At 36.0% G+C, this 19,371-nt stretch overlaps 2 protein-coding genes across 4 annotated transcripts; both read right to left on the reverse strand.

Moving 5' to 3' along the window:
- Positions 1-6,705: 6,705 nt before the first annotated feature.
- On the reverse strand, positions 6,706-7,632 carry LOC141828106 (uncharacterized). Its single transcript, XM_074715474.1, has one exon. The coding sequence runs from the start codon at positions 7,557-7,559 to the stop codon at positions 6,987-6,989; it is 573 nt and encodes a 190-aa protein (XP_074571575.1). The 5' UTR covers positions 7,560-7,632; the 3' UTR covers positions 6,706-6,986.
- Positions 7,633-8,202: 570 nt separating this feature from the next.
- LOC141826253 (uncharacterized) lies at positions 8,203-17,915 on the reverse strand. Of its 3 annotated transcripts, XM_074713496.1 has the most exons (16): positions 17,835-17,915; positions 17,139-17,441; positions 16,912-17,040; positions 16,264-16,471; positions 15,357-15,503; positions 14,740-14,814; positions 14,050-14,121; positions 13,824-13,895; positions 13,361-13,432; positions 12,430-12,519; positions 11,895-11,966; positions 11,234-11,305; positions 9,972-10,115; positions 9,282-9,353; positions 8,718-8,864; positions 8,203-8,640 (listed from the first exon to the last, which is right to left on the reverse strand). In XM_074713496.1, the coding sequence occupies exons 2-16, from the start codon at positions 17,328-17,330 to the stop codon at positions 8,456-8,458; spliced, it is 1,749 nt and encodes a 582-aa protein (XP_074569597.1). In that variant the 5' UTR covers positions 17,331-17,441; positions 17,835-17,915; the 3' UTR covers positions 8,203-8,455. The 3 variants fall into 3 exon arrangements, with proteins under 3 accessions (XP_074569597.1, XP_074569598.1, XP_074569599.1); XM_074713497.1 differs by lacking the exon at positions 11,895-11,966; XM_074713498.1 differs by lacking the exon at positions 9,282-9,353.
- Between the last annotated feature and the right edge of the window lie 1,456 nt (positions 17,916-19,371).

Below are 19,371 nucleotides of genomic sequence, written 5' to 3' on the forward strand. Positions count from 1 at the left end.
TTTTTCTCTTATTTTAAGGTATTTATTGATATTAAATTGTGGTAATTTAATTGGCAGGAAATTAGGATGAAGATAATCAAATTTGAAGGTCTAATTTGAAGAAAAATCAATTCTGGTTCGAGTCGGGTTCGAATTGGAATTTAATTGACTCAACCAATTTCAATAAGGTTCAAAGCAAGCCCAATTCAATTGGACCAGCCCACATCAAAACCAGCCCAAACCAATTGCAATCCGGTCAATGGCAATGCCAGCACCGGTTCACTTCAAAACTCCAGCCGCCGGTTCATCACCAGGTTAAAGGGTTAGCGCCGGTTCAGCCGGTTACAGCTTTCACCGGTTCAGCAAAGCATAAAAGGCTTCGCCGGTTCACAGAGGAAACGGGGGCTCGCGACACTGTTGTTTCTCATCCACTGTTCCTCCGCGATTTCTTTTCCCCTGTTCTTCGTCCCCTTCCTCTGCTCTTCATCGCCGATCACCACCGAGCCTCCACTTCCTCCTCCCGATCAGCGCAAAGCAAGCAGCAGCTCCTCCGATTGCAGCACCGACGTCGCTCCTTCCTTCCTCTGTCGCCGGCTCCGTTGTGGGTGGTTTGCTCCAACGGTGGCAGCCGGAGACAGCCCACTTCACCCATCTCCTCAGAAGCGCCGGAGTTTGCCGGGCTTGTCTGTGGTTTGCAGCAGGAACTCACCGGACCTTGTCTGTGATTTGTAGCAGGGGACCGCCGTCGTCTTCGATGCCGCTGTCCCCGGAAAAGAGGCAAGGTAAGGATTGGATTTCAGTACCTTTTCTGATGGGTTGTCTGTGATTTGCAGCAAGCTATCAGACCAGCGGGTGAGGATCCGAGCCTTCGTCTCTCCGTTCGTGCCAAGCTTTGAGTGGTTTGCTCCAGTGAGGTTCACTGTCCCGTGGTGCCCTTCAACCGGATTTGTTGAAGTTTGTTTTGTGCCGATTTGGAGAGGGAAGAAACCCTAAATTCCCTTCACCCTAGTTTAATTTCTTTTCTTTTCCTTTCTGTTGTTAGTTTCTGATTTTGTTAGCTGTCAAAACCAAACCCCCCCCCCCCCCCCCCATGAAATATGTAAATATGTATCAATGTTCTAATCTTAATTCCTAACACTAATCTTTAACTAATTCTGTTTAATTGCTAATTCTAATCCCTAACTATAATTTGACACCTAACTCTAATTCTAACCTTAACACTGATCCTTAACCCTTCTTTGGTGTGTGTTTAACGGTTCTGATATATGGGTTTTGAATTGGATGAATGTAGTTGTAAGTTGTGACTGAAGGGTAAAATGTTCTTCGTTAAGTGTACACAGATAGTGTGAAGTGTTGAGATTGTTGTTGCTTTGATCCGGATATAAGAGATATGTTCTTGGTTGTTTGAATTGTTGATTTATGTGTTGTTAGTTGTTATGAATTGTGGAAAACTTCCAAATTGGGTTGTTTTGTTCGGTTTTGGACAGTGTTAATTGAACCAATTGTAATCCATACGGTTGAATGCAATGCATCAAATGATTCATTTGGGTTAATATATGATGTATTGAATGATAAAACTTGTATGTTGATCAGTTGAATAAGGTTTTGATTGTGTATATCAAGTTGTAGCTTGTGATGTCTGTTGAGCATGAAATTGATGTGAATAAGCTTTTGATGTTGAATATGTTTGTTGAGTTGTAGCTTTGAATAATGCTTCGGTTGCAATAGGTTGTCATATGTTGTGAGTTTGTATGTGTTGAAGTGGTATGAAATGTTTGTTGTATGTTAGAGTTGATGTAGAAAGCATGATGTAGAGTTGACATTGTATTTTGTGTGTATGTTGATGCTTGTTGTATACTTAGTATTCTTTTGTAAATTGTAGGATTAAATTGCAAATAAATAGAGTTGTAGATAGGAATGAATAAAAACAAAATAAAACCCCGCACCATAGGTCTAGAATAACATTCTATCATTGAGTCCGAGAGAGATGACCCGGACCTCTCTGTACTACTTAAGACGATAATAAAGAGGTTTGGTAAATAAATAAATAAATAATTTTGATGGGTGTGAGTGACAAAATAAAAGTACGTAAATAAAAAATCCAATAAAAACACACCCATCAAAATTTTGGCGCCGTTGCCGGGGATTCACATGATGTTTGTTTATTTTAGACTGTAAATAGGTGTTCTTGTTTGTTTATTCTTTCATTCATCTGTTTGTTTATTCATTGATCTATTGATTCATTTATTCATTTGTTTATTTTTTTATTGTTTAATTCTTTTATTCTAATGATTCTGTAGATGTTGATTTTAGGTGCACTAATGCTTGGTCGTGGCTTGTCTATATTGGAGAGGTGCACGAAAGTGTAGGGAATTGCACTGAGTCCCTAGGATCACTTCCATCTATTTTGCTGGATCCGTCTACAGAGTTGAGAACCCAGGGCGATCAGGAATCAAGGGACTCCTCTGGCGATGATCCATCTTCCCGGTGAAAGGGGAGTATTCTATATTTTCTTGTTTCTCTTTCTTTTTGTGTATATATGATTTATTATTCTTTCTTAGCTTAGGATGTGTAAATAAATGAATAAGTTAGTTTAGGATTTGTATATTTATTGATTTATCATTCTTTTCAATAAATTTTCTCCCGGCATGATTTCATTCTTCTTAGGATTTGTGATGATTTAGTTAAATAAGTTTATCAGACTTTTAGAGATTACAAAGCATGAAAGAGTTTGTGGACTGCGTGAGGATATAACCTAGTGATGGATGTCACTTTGAAAAGTTGAGATGATGACCTACATTGACCTAGAGAGGACTGAGCCTGATTAATTCCTTTGTTGAGTGGCATTCATGGAGAATGTTAAGCTAGAACTTGCTTGATTCTGTTGAAATCACAATAACATGAGGTTACATTAATTATGAAGGCATTTCATTATCTCCACATCATTTTCTTTTCTTAGTATAGGTAGCTCAATAAATTCTTTCATCATATGTTCCATCCTTCCATACCATGCTTTGTTTTTCTTTTTCATGGGAATTGGGAATGTTGAATGTTGAGATGAATTTTTGCCCGGGACGGACAAAAGTTTAAGTGTGGGGGTATGCTTAAATATTTCACCATTGACAAACTAATAGGCTTTAATTTTGTTATTTTACTTGTATATAGGTTTTATTTGTTGGGTTGTCGTAGTTTTTAAGTTTTGTTTGTGGAAAAAAAAAAAGAAAAAAAAATCTGTCAAAAAAAAAAAAAAAGAAAAGCTGAAAAAAAAGAAAAAAAAGACATGGAAAAAAAAAGAAAAGAAAAAAAAAAAAATCGAAAAAAAGAAAGATTCTGTTCTTTTGAAAAAAAAAAAAAAATTTGTATATATAAAAGGTTAGGTTGTGTTTTGTTGATAGGAAAATAAAAACAATAATAAAGGTTTGAATTGGTGAAAATGTATTAGGGATGGTTGGTAGTAAGTTTTCTCCTACTAGGAGCCTTATTGTAAATGATTAGAGTGTAGGAGAAGGTTAAGTGATGTTTTACTTGCTATTACCCTACTCCATGCTAGTTTGGATTTACATCTATGGGCATGATTTTCTTGATTCATCTATGAAGCATACCACATGTTTCCATTCCTTCCACTTGTTTTCTTGATTGCATTGTTTTCATACCTTCCCTTACATATCATTGTTGACTTCATTCCTCTTAGCATGTTTCCTTTGAAATTCTAATAAGCCTTCATGATTATGGAACTTTATGGATATATAGTGGTAGAGATAAGAAGAAAAGCAAGCTTATGGTAAGACATGATCCATGAGAGCTTGAGAGAACTCCACTTTTATCTTGTTTATGAGAAAGAGCCACTCTATTATTTTCTCCTGTGAGGTTATGGTCATCATTCTTAACTTATTCAGAGTAGATTGAAATTGCTTTGTTATTGATCTTTGTATGACATGAGTTCTGGATTGTTTATATCTTTAAAATTTGGTACTTTTATTTAGCTTATCATTATAAACTCTTAATTTGGTGGATCATTGTTAGGGTGGAAAATAAATGTATATTAACTACTTTCACGGGGCGTGAAAGAATAAGTGTGGGGGATTTGATAACTGCATATTTGACCGGGAAAATTAGAATCATATTGGGCTAATTTTAATTGTATTTCATATCATGAATTGGGTAAAGGGAAAAAACTCGCCACTATCCTAATTATTATGGCCACAGCGCTATCAATATGACCAAATTTATTTCCTTTAATTCTAATCCAATCCAACAGCTATTAATGAGATCTAAAGCACCAAATAAACCTCCTTCCTATTCGTTCATCTAACATCACTGATCAGGGATGGTAAATTGAGGTTAAAATGGAGAATATAACCCTTCCTTTTCATCTAACAAAAAAAAACTGGTTTCCTTTCTCTTTATCTCTTCCTCTTCTCTTCAATCATTTCCCTCCAATAAAACATAATATGAACAGTCACCGCTAGGTTCAGCCGGCAATCCCCAGAAGAAACTTCCCCAAGTCAATAACGTATTTAGTCATACTTCTGTATTTTATAGTTTTTTTATATATAAAAAGCAACTGGCCTTTTTCCCATCACAAGAAATATCTAATGAAATTAATGGGGTCAAAGCTTCTGCCATACTATTAAGATCTCATCTCGACTAATCACAAGTTGCTTGTGACTTGGACTATCTTGATTACTCCTTCCACTTTAATATATAATAGATATCCCTCTCAAAACAATGAAATAATGCATTTTATAATAATTAACAAATGTAATATATATGATTAAAAGTGAATTATTTCTCTGTTTCTTTAACCTTTTTAAATTTTTTATATACGCTCGAGATGTTAAAATAATTAAAAAGTGAATTATTTCTTTGGTTATCTCAAGTTCAACGAAGTTCATCTCTTCCACAAGGACTTATCCATAGTCCACACCTTATGTCTTTCAGATTGATTATTGTGTTAAAATTTCCCTTCCATTTTTTTTACTTAAAGTGATATAATTAATATTAATAATTTCATTAGGGCTTGGTCATCATATTTTCTGTCCTCAATTTTTTAATACTCGAATCGATTTAAATAAATAATTCGTTTGATTCATCTCACTAGTGGTCGCCATTTTTCTGTCATTACTTACCCTTTCTTGTTCATCCAACTAAATAAAATTGTTTTCCTTCTCTTTCACCCTCCCTCTTCTCTTCAACCCTAATTCCCTTCCAAATATAATCTGAACACTCACCAGGGTTCAGCCGGCCACGTTCCCCAAGTCAATAACATACATATTAAGTCATACTTTTGTATTTTATATGTTTCTCTTCAAAAACAAGGAGCTCCTCCAATTTCTTCCACAGAGATTTCAGAAGTGATACATAATATAGTATTAATTTATTTAGTTTATATCAAGTATTATTTGTCTTTATTATATATATGTTTCTCTAATACTCTCTTTTTTTTTCTTCTAAAAAATAACAAAACTGTTCCATAGGATACAAACCCCAAGTTAACCACTAACCCTTTCAAGATGATAACCTGGATTAATTCATTAATTTGTGGTTAATTAATAAGATCGATTTTCTATCATTAATTTGAAAGGGAGATGCTTAAATTAGGTTGATAGTCAATATTCAATTGTCCTTTTTTCCGTCACAATAAATATCTATTAAATATCAATGAGGTCAGAGCTTCTGTCATATTATGAAGATCTTATCTCCCATCACAAGTTCCTTGTGAATTCAACTATATCAAATTGCCCATTTATAGATTGATTATCCCCCCTACTCATTTTTTGTATTCAAATACAATTTCATAATTTTAATTAAGGATCATATACTGTTAAAAGTTTGCTAACCAAATCAAATCTAATTCATAGATAATCTTATTGCTTTTAGTTATTTTATTATTATTTTAAGGAATAAAAACTTAAGATGTTAAATTTTAAAATGGCATATTTCGTGAAATTTAAAATTAAAATGTTAATAAAATAATATTATAGTAAATATATATGTTTATATATTCAAATTCAAATGATAATGTTTGGTCTAATCAAATTCAAATAAAATGTTAGTCCAACTAATCCACCTAATACCTCTCTATCTCTTGTACCTTTTAACATTCTTGGTTGTCAACTTCAATGAAGTTAGATGAAGGACTTGTCCCTTGCGTTTATCTTTACTAAAATTTCATTTCACTTCCTGAATTCTCCCTTCCAATTTTTTTTTTTTTAAATTTCAAGTGATATAATTAATCTTAATAATTTCAGTAGGACTTGGTCATGATATTTTCTGTTCCCATTTATTTAATAATAGAATTGATTTAAATAAATAATTCGTTTGATTCATCTCACCAGTGGTCCAGCAAAGTAATCCTGATGCAATTCCCTGAAAATAAAAAAAAACAATGGATAAATCGAGTAGATACACACACATAATATACATAACATAGATTAAGGATGAAAAGAATATAAAAACACAATAATTTACCTCACGGATGATAGAACATATCGGCAATCGACGGCGTCGACTCCACGGCGACGCAATCCAAACGGGATGCACGACGGGAACGTAACGGAGCTGACGGATCATTGCTCCCATTACTGCATTCAACGAACCACAAGATCAACATCACATATTCAATCCATCATCAGTTAATGAATGAGTTAGTCAAGATTAATGGAAATGTTAATTTAAATTAGTTATGAACAAATTGAATGATTTTTAATTTTATTTCTGCTCTCGGAAGTCGGAAGTGTTCTTCTCAGTTCATTTCTGGTGTTTGTTCCATCGGCGTTGCATCAACGCCGGCCAATAAGTGTATGTACAAATCGGACGGCCGAGATCAGATCGCCGCCGAACTCCAGCTCTGGTACAAAAATAGCAACAACAAAAAAAAAACTCCGAACGAAATCCGATGGTCCCGGCGGATCTGGCCGTGTGATGAGGAAAGAGAGGTGAGATTTTGTTTTATTGGCGTGTTTCCACGAACCTGATTTTAGATCGGCGGACCGGACGGCCGAGATTTAGGGATCTGCTGCGTTGGACATCCGGGAGAGGCGGCTAGGGCGGAGTTGGAAGGCGGCCCGCCGCCGCTGCTGGTGAGAGGAGGGACGGATGAGCGCGGCAAGCGCGCGCTTCACCCACTCACCCTCCACCGTCCCGATCCGGACCAGCGAGTTCGCCATCGCAGACCGCCGCGCGTTGAGCCTGTTCGACGGCGAGGCAGCGGCGGCGGATCCGCCCCCTCCGTTGAGCCCCTTGTGGAGGTGGCAGCGGAAGGATCCGGGGTGGGTGGAGGGCGAGCAGAGGCAAGTGCGGCGGGCCGGGGCTGGGGCCGGGGCGGATCGGCTTTCCGAGGAGGCGAGGGAGCGTCCGGGGGAGGCGGATCGGTTGAGGGAGAAGCGGATGGAGGGGGAAACCGAAGATCCGGCGCCGGCGAGGTGGACGTGCGTGGGGGAGGCAGATCGGTGATGCACGAAGGGAGAAGAAGTACGAGCGGAGATGCTAGTCGACGAGGAGGCAAAGCCACCCACCGGCGAGATCGATCGCCGCAGAGGGAGCACCGGCCCGCTGGATCTCTTGTAAGATGACGCCATCTGCTTCGTTTCGAATTCAAAAGGGAGAGAGAGAGAGAGAGATCTCTTCTAGAGAGAGAATGGGAGGCTTCAAGTAGCTAATTCGTCAAACACAGCCCAACTCCGGCGTTCAATTTATAGCCAGAGGAGCTTGGGGCATGATCGTAATAAAAGAGAACTCTCAGGCTTTTATTCTCCACAGGAAGCGAGTTAGTTGACGCATCCCGGCGGGCGGAAAAAAAGTAGTTGAAAACAAAACCATGTGCCTGCGTCAAGAAAGGACCTTGTAATTTCCACAAACAACAAAAATGCCACCGACTTAACGACTCCGTCAAAGGACACGAAGCTTCTACTGCGCAAACAACGCGATGCGCCGACGGAGACAACTGTAAATCGACGAGGGTATTTGGGGAAGGGGCCCCATGCCAACGAAGCACGAGCTGTTCTATAATATAATCAGCTTCATTTGGTCTTAATCATTGCTTAAGCTTCGCAATTATGTGCTCTTAAACAAAGTCCAAATACGTGAGCTGTTGTGGTTAGATAAGACGTTTTCATATCGGTTGGAGTGGGAATCACGTTATGTCGAAGTTTATAACACGTCGTAGAAACGGTCAGTTACAATTAGTTTGCCGACGATTACACGTTATATGGTCCGCCTGCGTTGGCTTTCAAACGCTGTGAGCAGCTTCCTTCAATGCTAATTGATGCTTTATGTACACTTATTTACAGACACTCGACGTGCTTCCAGTTGGTGCTTCAACATCATTAGATTAAACTAAAATCAGGCCAGGAGTTTAAACACACCGATATATACAGTTTCGACGTAGTGAGTCTCCTTTGCCGGGCTGAATCTCCTACGACGGTGTGCATCTGCGGCGAAGGACTTTACACGAGGGGGCGGCTTCGAACTGAGCTTACTCAGGTCGAACACTGAGGAGGTTTGGAAGGGCAGACAACTGTAACTTCTTCATTTCGTTGGCAGTCACTTTGCACGACTCCAGGGTGAGCAATCGCAGGTTCTTCAATGGCTTCAAGTGCCGCAGTCCAGCGTTTGTTATGCGGGAGTTCGATACATTAAGAGAAGTTAGTCCAGTTAATCCTGTAATCGGAGCAAAGTTGTCAAGACAAACAAATGTGAGAGTAGATTGATTTATTTTTTTGAGATAGTTAACGAACCTGAAATCAGTTCGAGAGTTTTATCTGTGAGGTGGCTGTTTTGAGACAGGTTCAATTGCTTAAGAGATTTAAGGTCCTTGATGTTCTTCACTCCGGCGTCGGTTATGGAGCCTCCGCATAGCTCAAGCGACTGCAGCTTCTTGAAACCTGACCAAATTGCAGGACACAACATCATCGCAATTGGACGAATAGGAAGACAGCCCGAAATTTTTACGATGTTCTTTCATCCATTAGAAATATCAAGATAAATGGAAAGACCAAGCCAGATAACTATGCATAAAAAAGGTGTCAACTTGTGCTGTGAATTCAAGATTGGCGAAAACATCATTTGTGCAAGTGAAACTGAAGAAGTCTAAAATGTATCTCTTATGCTAAAGCACGAAGATATCGGTACGAGAGAAGTCTGACAAATGCGAGCAAGTAACACTCCAACAACTATTAGTCATTTCACGTAAAGAAATTAGAAGCCATGAATTAGAATAGCTAAAAGAAAACATAAAGCAAAGTACCAAAATTGGAGAGAGACAGAAAAGAGAGGACATATTAGTAGGTTAGTTCACATACATTTCAAAAATTTTGTGCCGAAGTCTGTGATACGAGCACCAAAAAGATCCAAGTGGGTCAATCCAGTAAGACCTGAGTTATATGAAACGACTAATTAGGTAAACGACATATTTATCGATATTTATATTCTGGGAAGGTATTATTAGAATGAACTTTAATGAAAGAGTATCTAAGGAAAACTTCCTAGTAAATCGAGAAAAACATATTTGAAGATGGTTATTTGACAAAAGCAATGGAGGGAAAAGAAGAAAATGAATGAGATATTTGAAAACAAGGACAATAAAATAAAAGAGAACATAGTGAATAAACACTACAGAAGTTGCTCATAAATTTTGGGGCAGACTGTAATTTATACAAGCTACGAAACATAATCATGCAAATTACTAGTTATATTTTATACTTAAAGAAGATAGCTATAGAACATAAAGTAGAGAATGTAAGTTCAAATATTAATGTATAAAGGATAGTTCGGTGCACGGAGCTTCCGTCAATGTGGAGTCTCGGGGAAGAGTCTATTGTATACAACCTTACCTTACTTTGCAAAAGGTTGTTTCCAAGATTTAAACATGTGACCTCGAGGTCACACGACAACAACTTTACCATTGTGCTAAAGCTCCCTTCTTCAAATATTAATGTATAATGAACAAAAACATATATTAGGGAATAATACAAGATTAGAACAGATCTTACTGGTGATTGTGGCTAACCCTGCATCTGTTATCAGGCGAGAATCCAAATTGAGTGATTTAATAGATGTTAATCCAGACAATTTCCTCAAACCACCATCAGTTACTGATGTGAATGATAGATTTATACTTTCCAAATTGGACAACCCTGAAAAAGAATAGATAAACACTCAGTTATCAATGGTGTGATCATCATAGATGAAACTGTTCGCTTTTCTACAATTACATAACATCAAAGAACACCATTCATCCATTCCGAGGGAGATTGTTAATCTACATTTTAATAAAACTCAAGAGTTAAACCAGTCAAAGATGATTCCATCTGGTAGCCTGATCAATGGAACACAGTAAGAAAAGTGTCTCAACTTCATTGGTAACGAGAATACTTTTATAATCATGATAACAACTGCGAATGTTGTTCCCAAGTGACCAAGGGTAGACCAGATGAAAAAGATGGTGTGTTGGCCCTGAGAACATAGAATTATATCCACAGCCACAGAGACATGGATCATTTTGAATAAAGAACACTCCTGCTCGGATATTACTAAAGTTCATTTCCTTTTCTCAACTGCTCCATGAATTTGTTAATAGAATGGACTAGTTTGTAATTGCCAATCAGGAACATCAAGTACAATTACTAACTACATAATGGGGCTGCTCTCAATCTCATCAGAGAACATAGAACGACAAATCTCATCCAAGAGGCAAACAATTTGGAAAATCTTAGAGACGCTAACAATAGCTGAATGCATTATAAACAGAAAGTACAATAATCTCTTAGTTATATATGAAAAGGTATTAGCGACGTATGTATTTATTTCAAACCAGATTCATTGACATCTTGAGCAGGAAACATAATCAGGAACAACCCAAGACTATTGCTGGGAAAGATTTCCACGGATATCAGAATATTTGCATTCATCTCCAACTAGCAATCTCAGCTCCAAACAGATGTTCTCATTTCCCAAAAGAAAAGGGAACAAAAGCACTATAAAATACTAAATCTAGTTGAAATTCAAAATTTTTAGGTTCATAGGGAAAGACCAAGAGAACAGGGTTAATACCTGAAGGACTAATTAGCATGCCTTTCTAGTGTTACCTCAAAGATTTAGCAAGCAAACATTTACTGAGAACTCACATTTTTGCATGCAAAGAAGTAATGAAATTAATTTATCACAAGATAAAGTCACCATGCAATTGCCACTACAACATTAGCCCATAACCCAACAACAAAATAGCGCACCATGCCTAAGTTACCAATCATACCGGACAGATGGCTCAGTCCATTGCTACCAACTCCTGTGTCTGATAGCTCCAAACTTTTTAATTTCAGCAGACCTAAAAATCCCAAAAAAAAAAAATGAATTGGTAGAAATCTTAGGTACAAGAAATTCCCTACCTTCAGCTTAGATGAGAAAATTTGTCCATGAACAGAAAAGATACCGAAGGATGTAAAAAATGAAATCTAATGCATGCACATGTGAGAAAATTAACAAAAAAAAAAAAAGAGCAGATAATGATTATCAGGGTGCAATAGGTCTTGTAACTTCAGTTGAAATTGTAAGGCGGACAACTTGCACACCTTTTTCTTTTCTAACAAAAAAATGGAAAGCCAGCAAATGATGCTTCCACACTTAGAAGTATACTGCTGGCTCACTCTCTTCCTAGAAGAAGTTTCACAGTCGAGATACACATCTACTTATGTGGTTCAACCAAGATTTTACATGCTACACTCATATTGAAGTTACTGATCAAAGTTAAAATAAAATCACACTAAAATATAGAGAAGAAACATAATGAAAACACATTAAGAATGTCATAGAAGTTTGTCCGCTGACCTCATTTTGGAGAAAAAATTATACAAAGCTTCATGTTGGCGAAATGCATGTAACTAACAACTTGAATTAATTAGAAAAGTAACACAAACCTTTCAAATTTAATAATCCTTCATTGCCGATGCTACAAGAATCAAAGTTCAAGCTCTCCAAATTGATCAAATCTACAATTAACCAACAATTAAGAAAACTCAATAGAGCGATATATCACTTAGATCACAAACTCACAGTAGTGAGGTTCAGAAATTCCAAGTGTTGATAAAGTTTTGCTGCCATATTAAAGGCATAAAAGGCAACAACAAATCAAGGAACTCGAGAAATATGAAGCCATAAGACTAAGAGACATAAGATGGTACTATATCATGCAAAACACTAATTACTTTGAACTACAATCCAACTTAGAAAAAAACAACAGGGCAAGGGAGTTGGAAGCCGAAAATTGGAGCATGAGTTGGATGCTGAAAATTGCAGCATGGAAAATGAAACATGACAGACAATCCTTAATTCCATAAACCATGAGAATCACATTGAGAATGATATCTTGTTAAATGGTGTCAGTCAATGCAATACAGCCAGAAGTTAAAAATGATGTTAAGAGTCAGGTGATAATGGCAAATGAGATTTTACCTTTAAGATGCACAAGACATGCATCACTAATGCTGTTGAATCCCAAGTTCAAAACTTTCAGCTTCTGAAGTACTTTCAACTTCTGAAGTGCTGCATTACAATAATTGTGATAAAAGTTGAGCATATGGAAAATGAAAATAACTAAACCAAAACAATTGTAACACCTCACTTTAGTACCACAATTTTAAGTACCACATTGTGAGTGGTTGATTCATAAAGGAGTTCTATAGGCTTAGATGAACAAGCTACTACTAATTTGGGCTTACAGATTTGGGCCTAGTAGTTGGATCTAACAACTTAATAGGTTAGTTCTCTCATCTAAGTGGAGTGTGACAACAATGATAAATCTTCTCCAAAACTAATAATACAACATGGTTGCTTTACAAAGTCACAAGTAGGATTGTCAGGTGGCACATTCCAAGTGACAAATTGGCAAGCGCTTGAATTCTTAATATTTACCAGTTGAATGACCCATGCATGGCACATCTAACTGATCAAACATGATTAAAATCTGAACCATTCAGTCGAGAATAAAAATTTTTAGTACATCTACTCGTGCAACCTAATGTGTACAATATCTTCATCAAGTCATCAAATAAAGTAAATAAAACCATTCAGAAGAAAAGAGAATTGCTGCAAATACGGATATTGAGTACATTAACATATCCTTTCTGGTGGTTTAATTTTCCAACAAATTCACAATTGCTTGAAAGCAAATATCAACAACTCAGAAAATGAAAATGAAAAAAAAACATTTATGATATAGCAATAACACAATTGGACAACGATTCACGATGTTGCTAAATTGTGTAGAATAGACACTTAGGGGATCATGGTAAATTAATAATGCTGAAAAGATTCAAAAAGAATGACTTCATTTTCACATGCACAAAAGCCATCTATATTTTTTGACAGTGTTAGAAAAACTCACCAGAAAAGTTCTCACTTCCATCATCAGATATACTACAACGGCTCAGATTCAGAAACATCAATGATGGAAAGCCTGTGAAAGAACATCAAGAAAACTACAATTTTCACAATTAATCAAGTCAATATAAAAATCAAAAGAACAAGAGAGGACCACTTGAAAAGATAGAACACTGCAATGATATAGTTTTAAATATGGGTTACATGTATCAATATTCTCTTGAATCACTGTTAAAATAACACGATTTGTGTAGTTATAAGTGAAAGTGTGAAACGATCATATGTATTTCACAACCAAGAGTGTAACCGAAATTATTCAAAACAGCATATAAAACGAAAGTTGATGATGCTTAGTGTGACTTGAACATGAAAATGAGTGGCAAGGCCCCAATAGAAGATACTATTGTCCAAGTAATTATTCATTAACAATTATTCCCATGGTTATCAGGTTGGAAGAAAAGAGAAACCTGATATAACTTTCAAGCAAGCAGCAGTAAGTGGACAACCCTCCAAGTTCAGGTGAGCAAGTTTGGATAAACCTGCACAAAATGAAAATGAGACATATACATACGCCAAGCAGAAGTGAAACAGGATAATGTTGAAAAGCAGTGTCAAAAGTGAATGATAAAAAAACAATTCAGACATTAAAAAAAATCAAGGTGTAAGTACTAAAAGACGTCCACCCTGTGGTACCTTTCAATTGAGTGATGCCTGCATCAGTAATTTTACAACATGACATTTGCAGCTCCTTCAAGTTTGTTAGACCTAGAATAATGAACAGGAAAAAATAAAAATTTTATTGATGAGACTAAACTAACAATACTAGACCGAGACAAAGAGCTACATGAAAAAGGATGGTGGGGAGATGACAGTGGACCTCCTCTTTATGAAATAATACATAGTGAGCTGATTAGGGTAATTATCCAACGTCCAACAGAAGGAAAAGCAGGCTAAATCATAGAAAGTAAGTTCAGCTGTACACATCTTTGTCCTTAGTTGTTTTACATATGTAGCTGAATAGCAGTTCTAAAGGCCCAGGACTAACTATAGGAGAAGGAATAAATATGGCAAGCTGAAATGAAAATGTGACAAATAATAAGCTACATAAAACTTGAACAGGATTTTGCACACATGAAATAACATGTGTGCAAAGAATCCATCTCCATCAGAAGAAGATACATTTCTATACAGGCATCACATTTCTATCTAGTACAGATACAAACGGCAGCATGTACCAATTTGTACACCACTGGAATGCCTGAACAAATGATGCATGGAAATTCTTTTTTTCTCAAATATAGTCTCTCTTTGGAGATGGTAGTTACTGAGAAAATACTGTGATTGCAATATTTGAACAGTAAAGAAACACAAATAAAGGCCAACCTGAGATAGATCCAATGTCTGCATCAGTTATACAATTGCAGTATTTGATGTTAAGAGATTCAAGCTTTTTTAAATCTGCAGGAAAGATCATGTTGGAACATCATATCATAATAATCCAATAGAATAGGTCCAATTTGTAAAAGAAATAACAGCAACGAGGTCATTAGTAGCAAATGCAAAAATCCTAAATCAATTAAATTTCTAACATCTTCATTGGAGAAAAGTTGGAGAGTGAAACATTAGAATGGTGTCAACGACTTGTGTCTATATATTTTTAACCCAAAGAGTTTCTTTAACCTTCACAATATACAAGAACTTCTTAGACAATTAGTTTAGTAGGAATTGTTAAGTTTATATTTTGACATGGATAAACATTTAAGAGAAGAGAAACTTAAATCTTCCTCTCTTTTTATCAAAATGCAACAGCTATAAATTTACAAGAAAAGAATCTGCTTGCTAAGAAACCACCACTGAATTGTAGTGTTAACATCAGTCATTCAAATTCTCTTTTAAATCAATGCCAGGCTTTTATTTGGAAAAATAAATCTTGTTTATTGTGATAAGAACACCATATATGATCAACATGAGAAACCGGTATCCACTGTATGGACTCAAACCTTTTAAATGTACAAGACCTCCATGAATTTTTAAGCATCTCTCAAGGTCCAAATTTACCAAGTTAACTAAGTTGGTAAAAGCTCTCATCCCATCAGCAGTGATAACATTGCTCCTCTTGAAACTCAAGGAGGTCAAGTTTGAAAGTCCTGGGAAAAAAACATGCATTACAATGGAAACATACAATAAAAACAGAAAAACTATTAAGGCAATTAATTTTTAACGTGGGACAAATGTTTTCATTTCAATGAATAAGATAAGCAAGAGTAATATGCTTGCATCTTTACCGATATGACTGATGCTATATAGTTAACATTATATGACATACTACAAAATTGACATTAGATAAAAGAAAAACCATCTAGTTGTCAAGATTTGTAATAGAACACAGTGCCTTAGAACATATGTAGCAGAAGATCCAAAAAGTGTCTTAATGTTTTTTTTTATTTACAACAGTGAGGTAAAGAGAGTATTGTATAAAAAGTGTAGCTCGGTGCACGAAGCTCTTACCAATGCAGGATCCCGTGGAAGGGATGGACCACATTGGGTTTATCGTATGCAACCTTATCCTATATTGCAAGAGATTATTTCCGCGACTCAAATCCATAACCACACAGTCACATAGCAACAAATTTACCATTGTGCCAAAGCTCCTCTTCTAAAGAGAGTATTGTATCATAAACATTAAATACAAAGTACAAGACATGACCCTACATGAGGAAGCCCAAATCACAGCAGGAAATTGTCACTAGTACAAACTACAATGGTCTAAATGCATAAATTAATGTGCTAAAAAATCCTTAATCACGAACACAGAAATATGTCTTCTTTGTGAGTAGTATAAACATTCTGTAAGATTCTCAGAATCAGGAAAATATAGGAGAATGTGGAGAAGAAGTCTGAAGATACCAGATAAGTGCCCTAGGCCATAGTCTGAGATTTGGTCACAATAGTTACATTTCAAGCTCTGGACATTGGGACACTTCTTAAGGAGAGACAAGCCAGTATCTGTAACATCAGAGCAAGAAATATCAAGTGACAGAAGTGATTCCCCTTGAGAAGAAACTATCCTGATCCAACCATCTTTGACTCCCGGATATTCTCCAATCCAAATATCCTGATGAAACAGCGAACAATTGAGACTATCAACAAAAAGAAACACAATCTGCAATTTGTAAGAGTGCTATCACCCAAAAGATTAATGCATTGCACAATTTAGGAGGCTTGCCAAAGTATAGAACAAAGTGGATCTAGAGTAACATGAGTTCTCTACATCTTCCATTGAACGGCAAAATCACTCTAAATAATCTTTCTAAGTTTGAAGAAAGAAAGCACACAACATGAACAAATCTCAAAAATGTGATAACAAGTACAAGGAGTTTCCACTCAGTAGGATTCAATGAAAAACTCCAAAGGCTTCCTCAAAAAGCAGCGCCACAATCTTACAACTGTATAATGATATAAATATTTTTTTTGGATATTGTGTTACTCAAGCCTGCAAAACAATGGAAATGAAATTGAACGGACAAATTGGACTAAAGAAAACAGAATATCAACCTGAAGAGCACAGTCCTGAAAGGCTTCAAGAGACACATCATTGAGGCAATGAGATGCCACTAACTCGTTGAAAATCAGCTGGCTTATGTCCCTTGGAAGCACGGAAAAGCTGCTATAATTTTTGATGTCCTGGTTTCATAAAATACTTTTTTAAAGTTAATTGAAGTTGTCGAACAAAAACAAAACTAAAAACATCAAAATAATATCTCAATAACCATGACAACTACCTCACGAACTTTAGCCACGCACAAGTCCATGAGGGAAGGACACTTCCCTTGCTCTCGAACTGATACATTAGTATTGCATCGGGGCAGGGTAAGTAGCAACCACTTTGCACTGCTACTCTTATAGTATCTTCCAGACCTGCGCAAAGCAACTTCGTCGAGAAGGTCTCTCTTCCTGGAACAAGCTCCCCCCATCTTAAAACTAAAGTCCTTAATGATGATTTCTTCCTCTCCTTTTTTATACTAGTTCTTCTGATGTTGTTTAAGCAGTATAGGATAACCCTTTTTTGGTCGCACTACTCCATTCTAGAATAAGATTCTAGGTCAGCACAGTAAAAAGCTCTATAAAAGGATCGGAACTCTAATTCCAGAAACCATTTTAAAAAAACACTTCTTGTAAGAAAAAAATTGCATCAAAAATCTTTTTTTGGCATCAAACTCTATATTTTACATCGTAAGATCACAACTTCATGAGAGTCCAAAATGTTCGAGATTACAGGAATTCAGAAAGGGAATGATGATCGAATACAAAATTCATCCAATAAGCGCAATCACCAATCCATAAACTCCAAGTTCAGAAGCAAAGAGCGGAAACAAACGAACTCTTAAGAATAGTGTGGAAGCGACAGCGATGATAAAAAACTACGACATAAGGCACGAAAAGCCCATCGATCGAATCACCGAAAGCCGTATTCTTACCTTCGTTGGAAGGGAAAGCGGGGCGAGTGGCGATCGAAGCTTAGGGTTCAGTGGATAACGGAGGTCGAGAGGGGAGAGAGACCGATGGCTGAAGCGGCACGAAAGGGAGGGAGAAGACAAGGAAAGAGCTCGGTGTACGGGCCCTTGTGGCTAATCCAATAGCTGCACGACGCGTGTTGGTCTAGGCATGCCGAGTCCGGCGCTTCACAGGAGAAGGATAAGACGAGGCGGGACGATCCGCCCTCTAAGCACGACACCAAACCGGGATGTGGAGACACGTGGATGGTGATCTTCGTAAACGACGACCAGTACTCAGTCATACGAAGAGAGAGACTTCAAACAATACAATTTTATTATCGCAATTAATGATAAATATTTATTTTAAAAATATACAATGTCAAATAAATAGATCAAAAAAAGATAGTATCTCATCAAATTACCTAAATATAAAAACTAGAAAGCATATCTTCATTAATTTTAATATGCATGTAAATTGAGATGTGAGTAAATTAATTTTTTAACTTTCTTTATTATAATATTTATATTTAAATGGTGGTTTGTGACCGGATAAGCACAGCGGATCCAACTTAAGCGGATCCACGTGTAGGGGCGCCTGCTCGACACGCTCCCTCGCATCGCTTCTTCTTTGAATAACCCAAATAAATAAAAAAATATTGGTAACTGCACGTTAAAATTAGGGAAATTTTCATTTAACTCGAAACTTAAAAATAATCCCTAAGCTCATAATAAATGCATCAAGATATTTTAAAACTTTTAATAGATCCATCGAATTTAAGAGGGTAAATAAGTCAAGTTGAATCAAACTTTTAAATGTTGAAATTTATTAATTTATTTGGTAAGATAAATTAAATCAATTGAGTCTAAAATAAATTAAATTATTAAAATAATTATTAAATTTGACTTAGTTTATTTGTTATGAATTTAATTAAGCATAATTTAAATTTATTCGTTTAAATATTATTGAACTCTTCATTTAAATTTATTTGATTATTTAAAATTTTTACCTTTTATTAGTTATTAAACTTGATAATTTAAATTTATTTATTTATTTAACATATTAATAAAATTTATATTAATGAATATGATTCTTAAACATTATTTTCAAATTTTATTTATAAATATTATTGATGAACATTAACTAATTGAATTCAAATTTATTTATTTAATTTAATGAATTATTCAAGTTTGTTGATTTAATCGATCTTATATATGAAGAACAAACACAAATAAATTCTTACCAAATTAAGTATCAAACTTGTTTACGAACATTCAATTCATTTACAACCTTTTAAATGAATTAAATTAAAATTTTATCAATTTATTTTTAAATGAATTCAAACAGATCAATCCGCCTAAGCCTACAACATGCATGAATCAACCCGTGGCGAGTTCGAATTGACGTGTAAGTTGAGAATTTATTTTTTCATAATTTAAAATTAAAATAAAAAATTTAATAAATTTGTGGATTTAATCCACCTAAATTACAATAGATTCGTGGATTGACCGTCTAACCAAT

This window comes from Curcuma longa, chromosome 4, assembly GCF_044706935.1.
Source record: "Curcuma longa cultivar G26 ecotype Majalengka, Jawa Barat chromosome 4, ITB_CL_G26_1.1, whole genome shotgun sequence".
NCBI classification, from domain to species: domain Eukaryota; kingdom Viridiplantae; phylum Streptophyta; class Magnoliopsida; order Zingiberales; family Zingiberaceae; genus Curcuma; species Curcuma longa.

Bases quoted from the DNA above. Each gene is read 5' to 3' on its own strand.
- LOC141828106 (XM_074715474.1), bottom strand. From the start codon at position 7,559: ATGGCGTCATCTTACAAGAGATCCAGCGGGCCGGTGCTCCCTCTGCGG.
- LOC141826253 (XM_074713496.1), bottom strand. From the start codon at position 17,330: ATGGGGGGAGCTTGTTCCAGGAAGAGAGACCTTCTCGACGAAGTTGCT. The intron at 14,122-14,739 runs GTTGGCCTTTAT...TCATTATTCTAG, and splicing joins AGACATTGGATCTATCTCAG to GTCTAACAAACTTGAAGGAG. The intron at 9,354-9,971 runs GTAAGATCTGTT...CATATAACTCAG, and splicing joins AGGGTTAGCCACAATCACCA to GTCTTACTGGATTGACCCAC.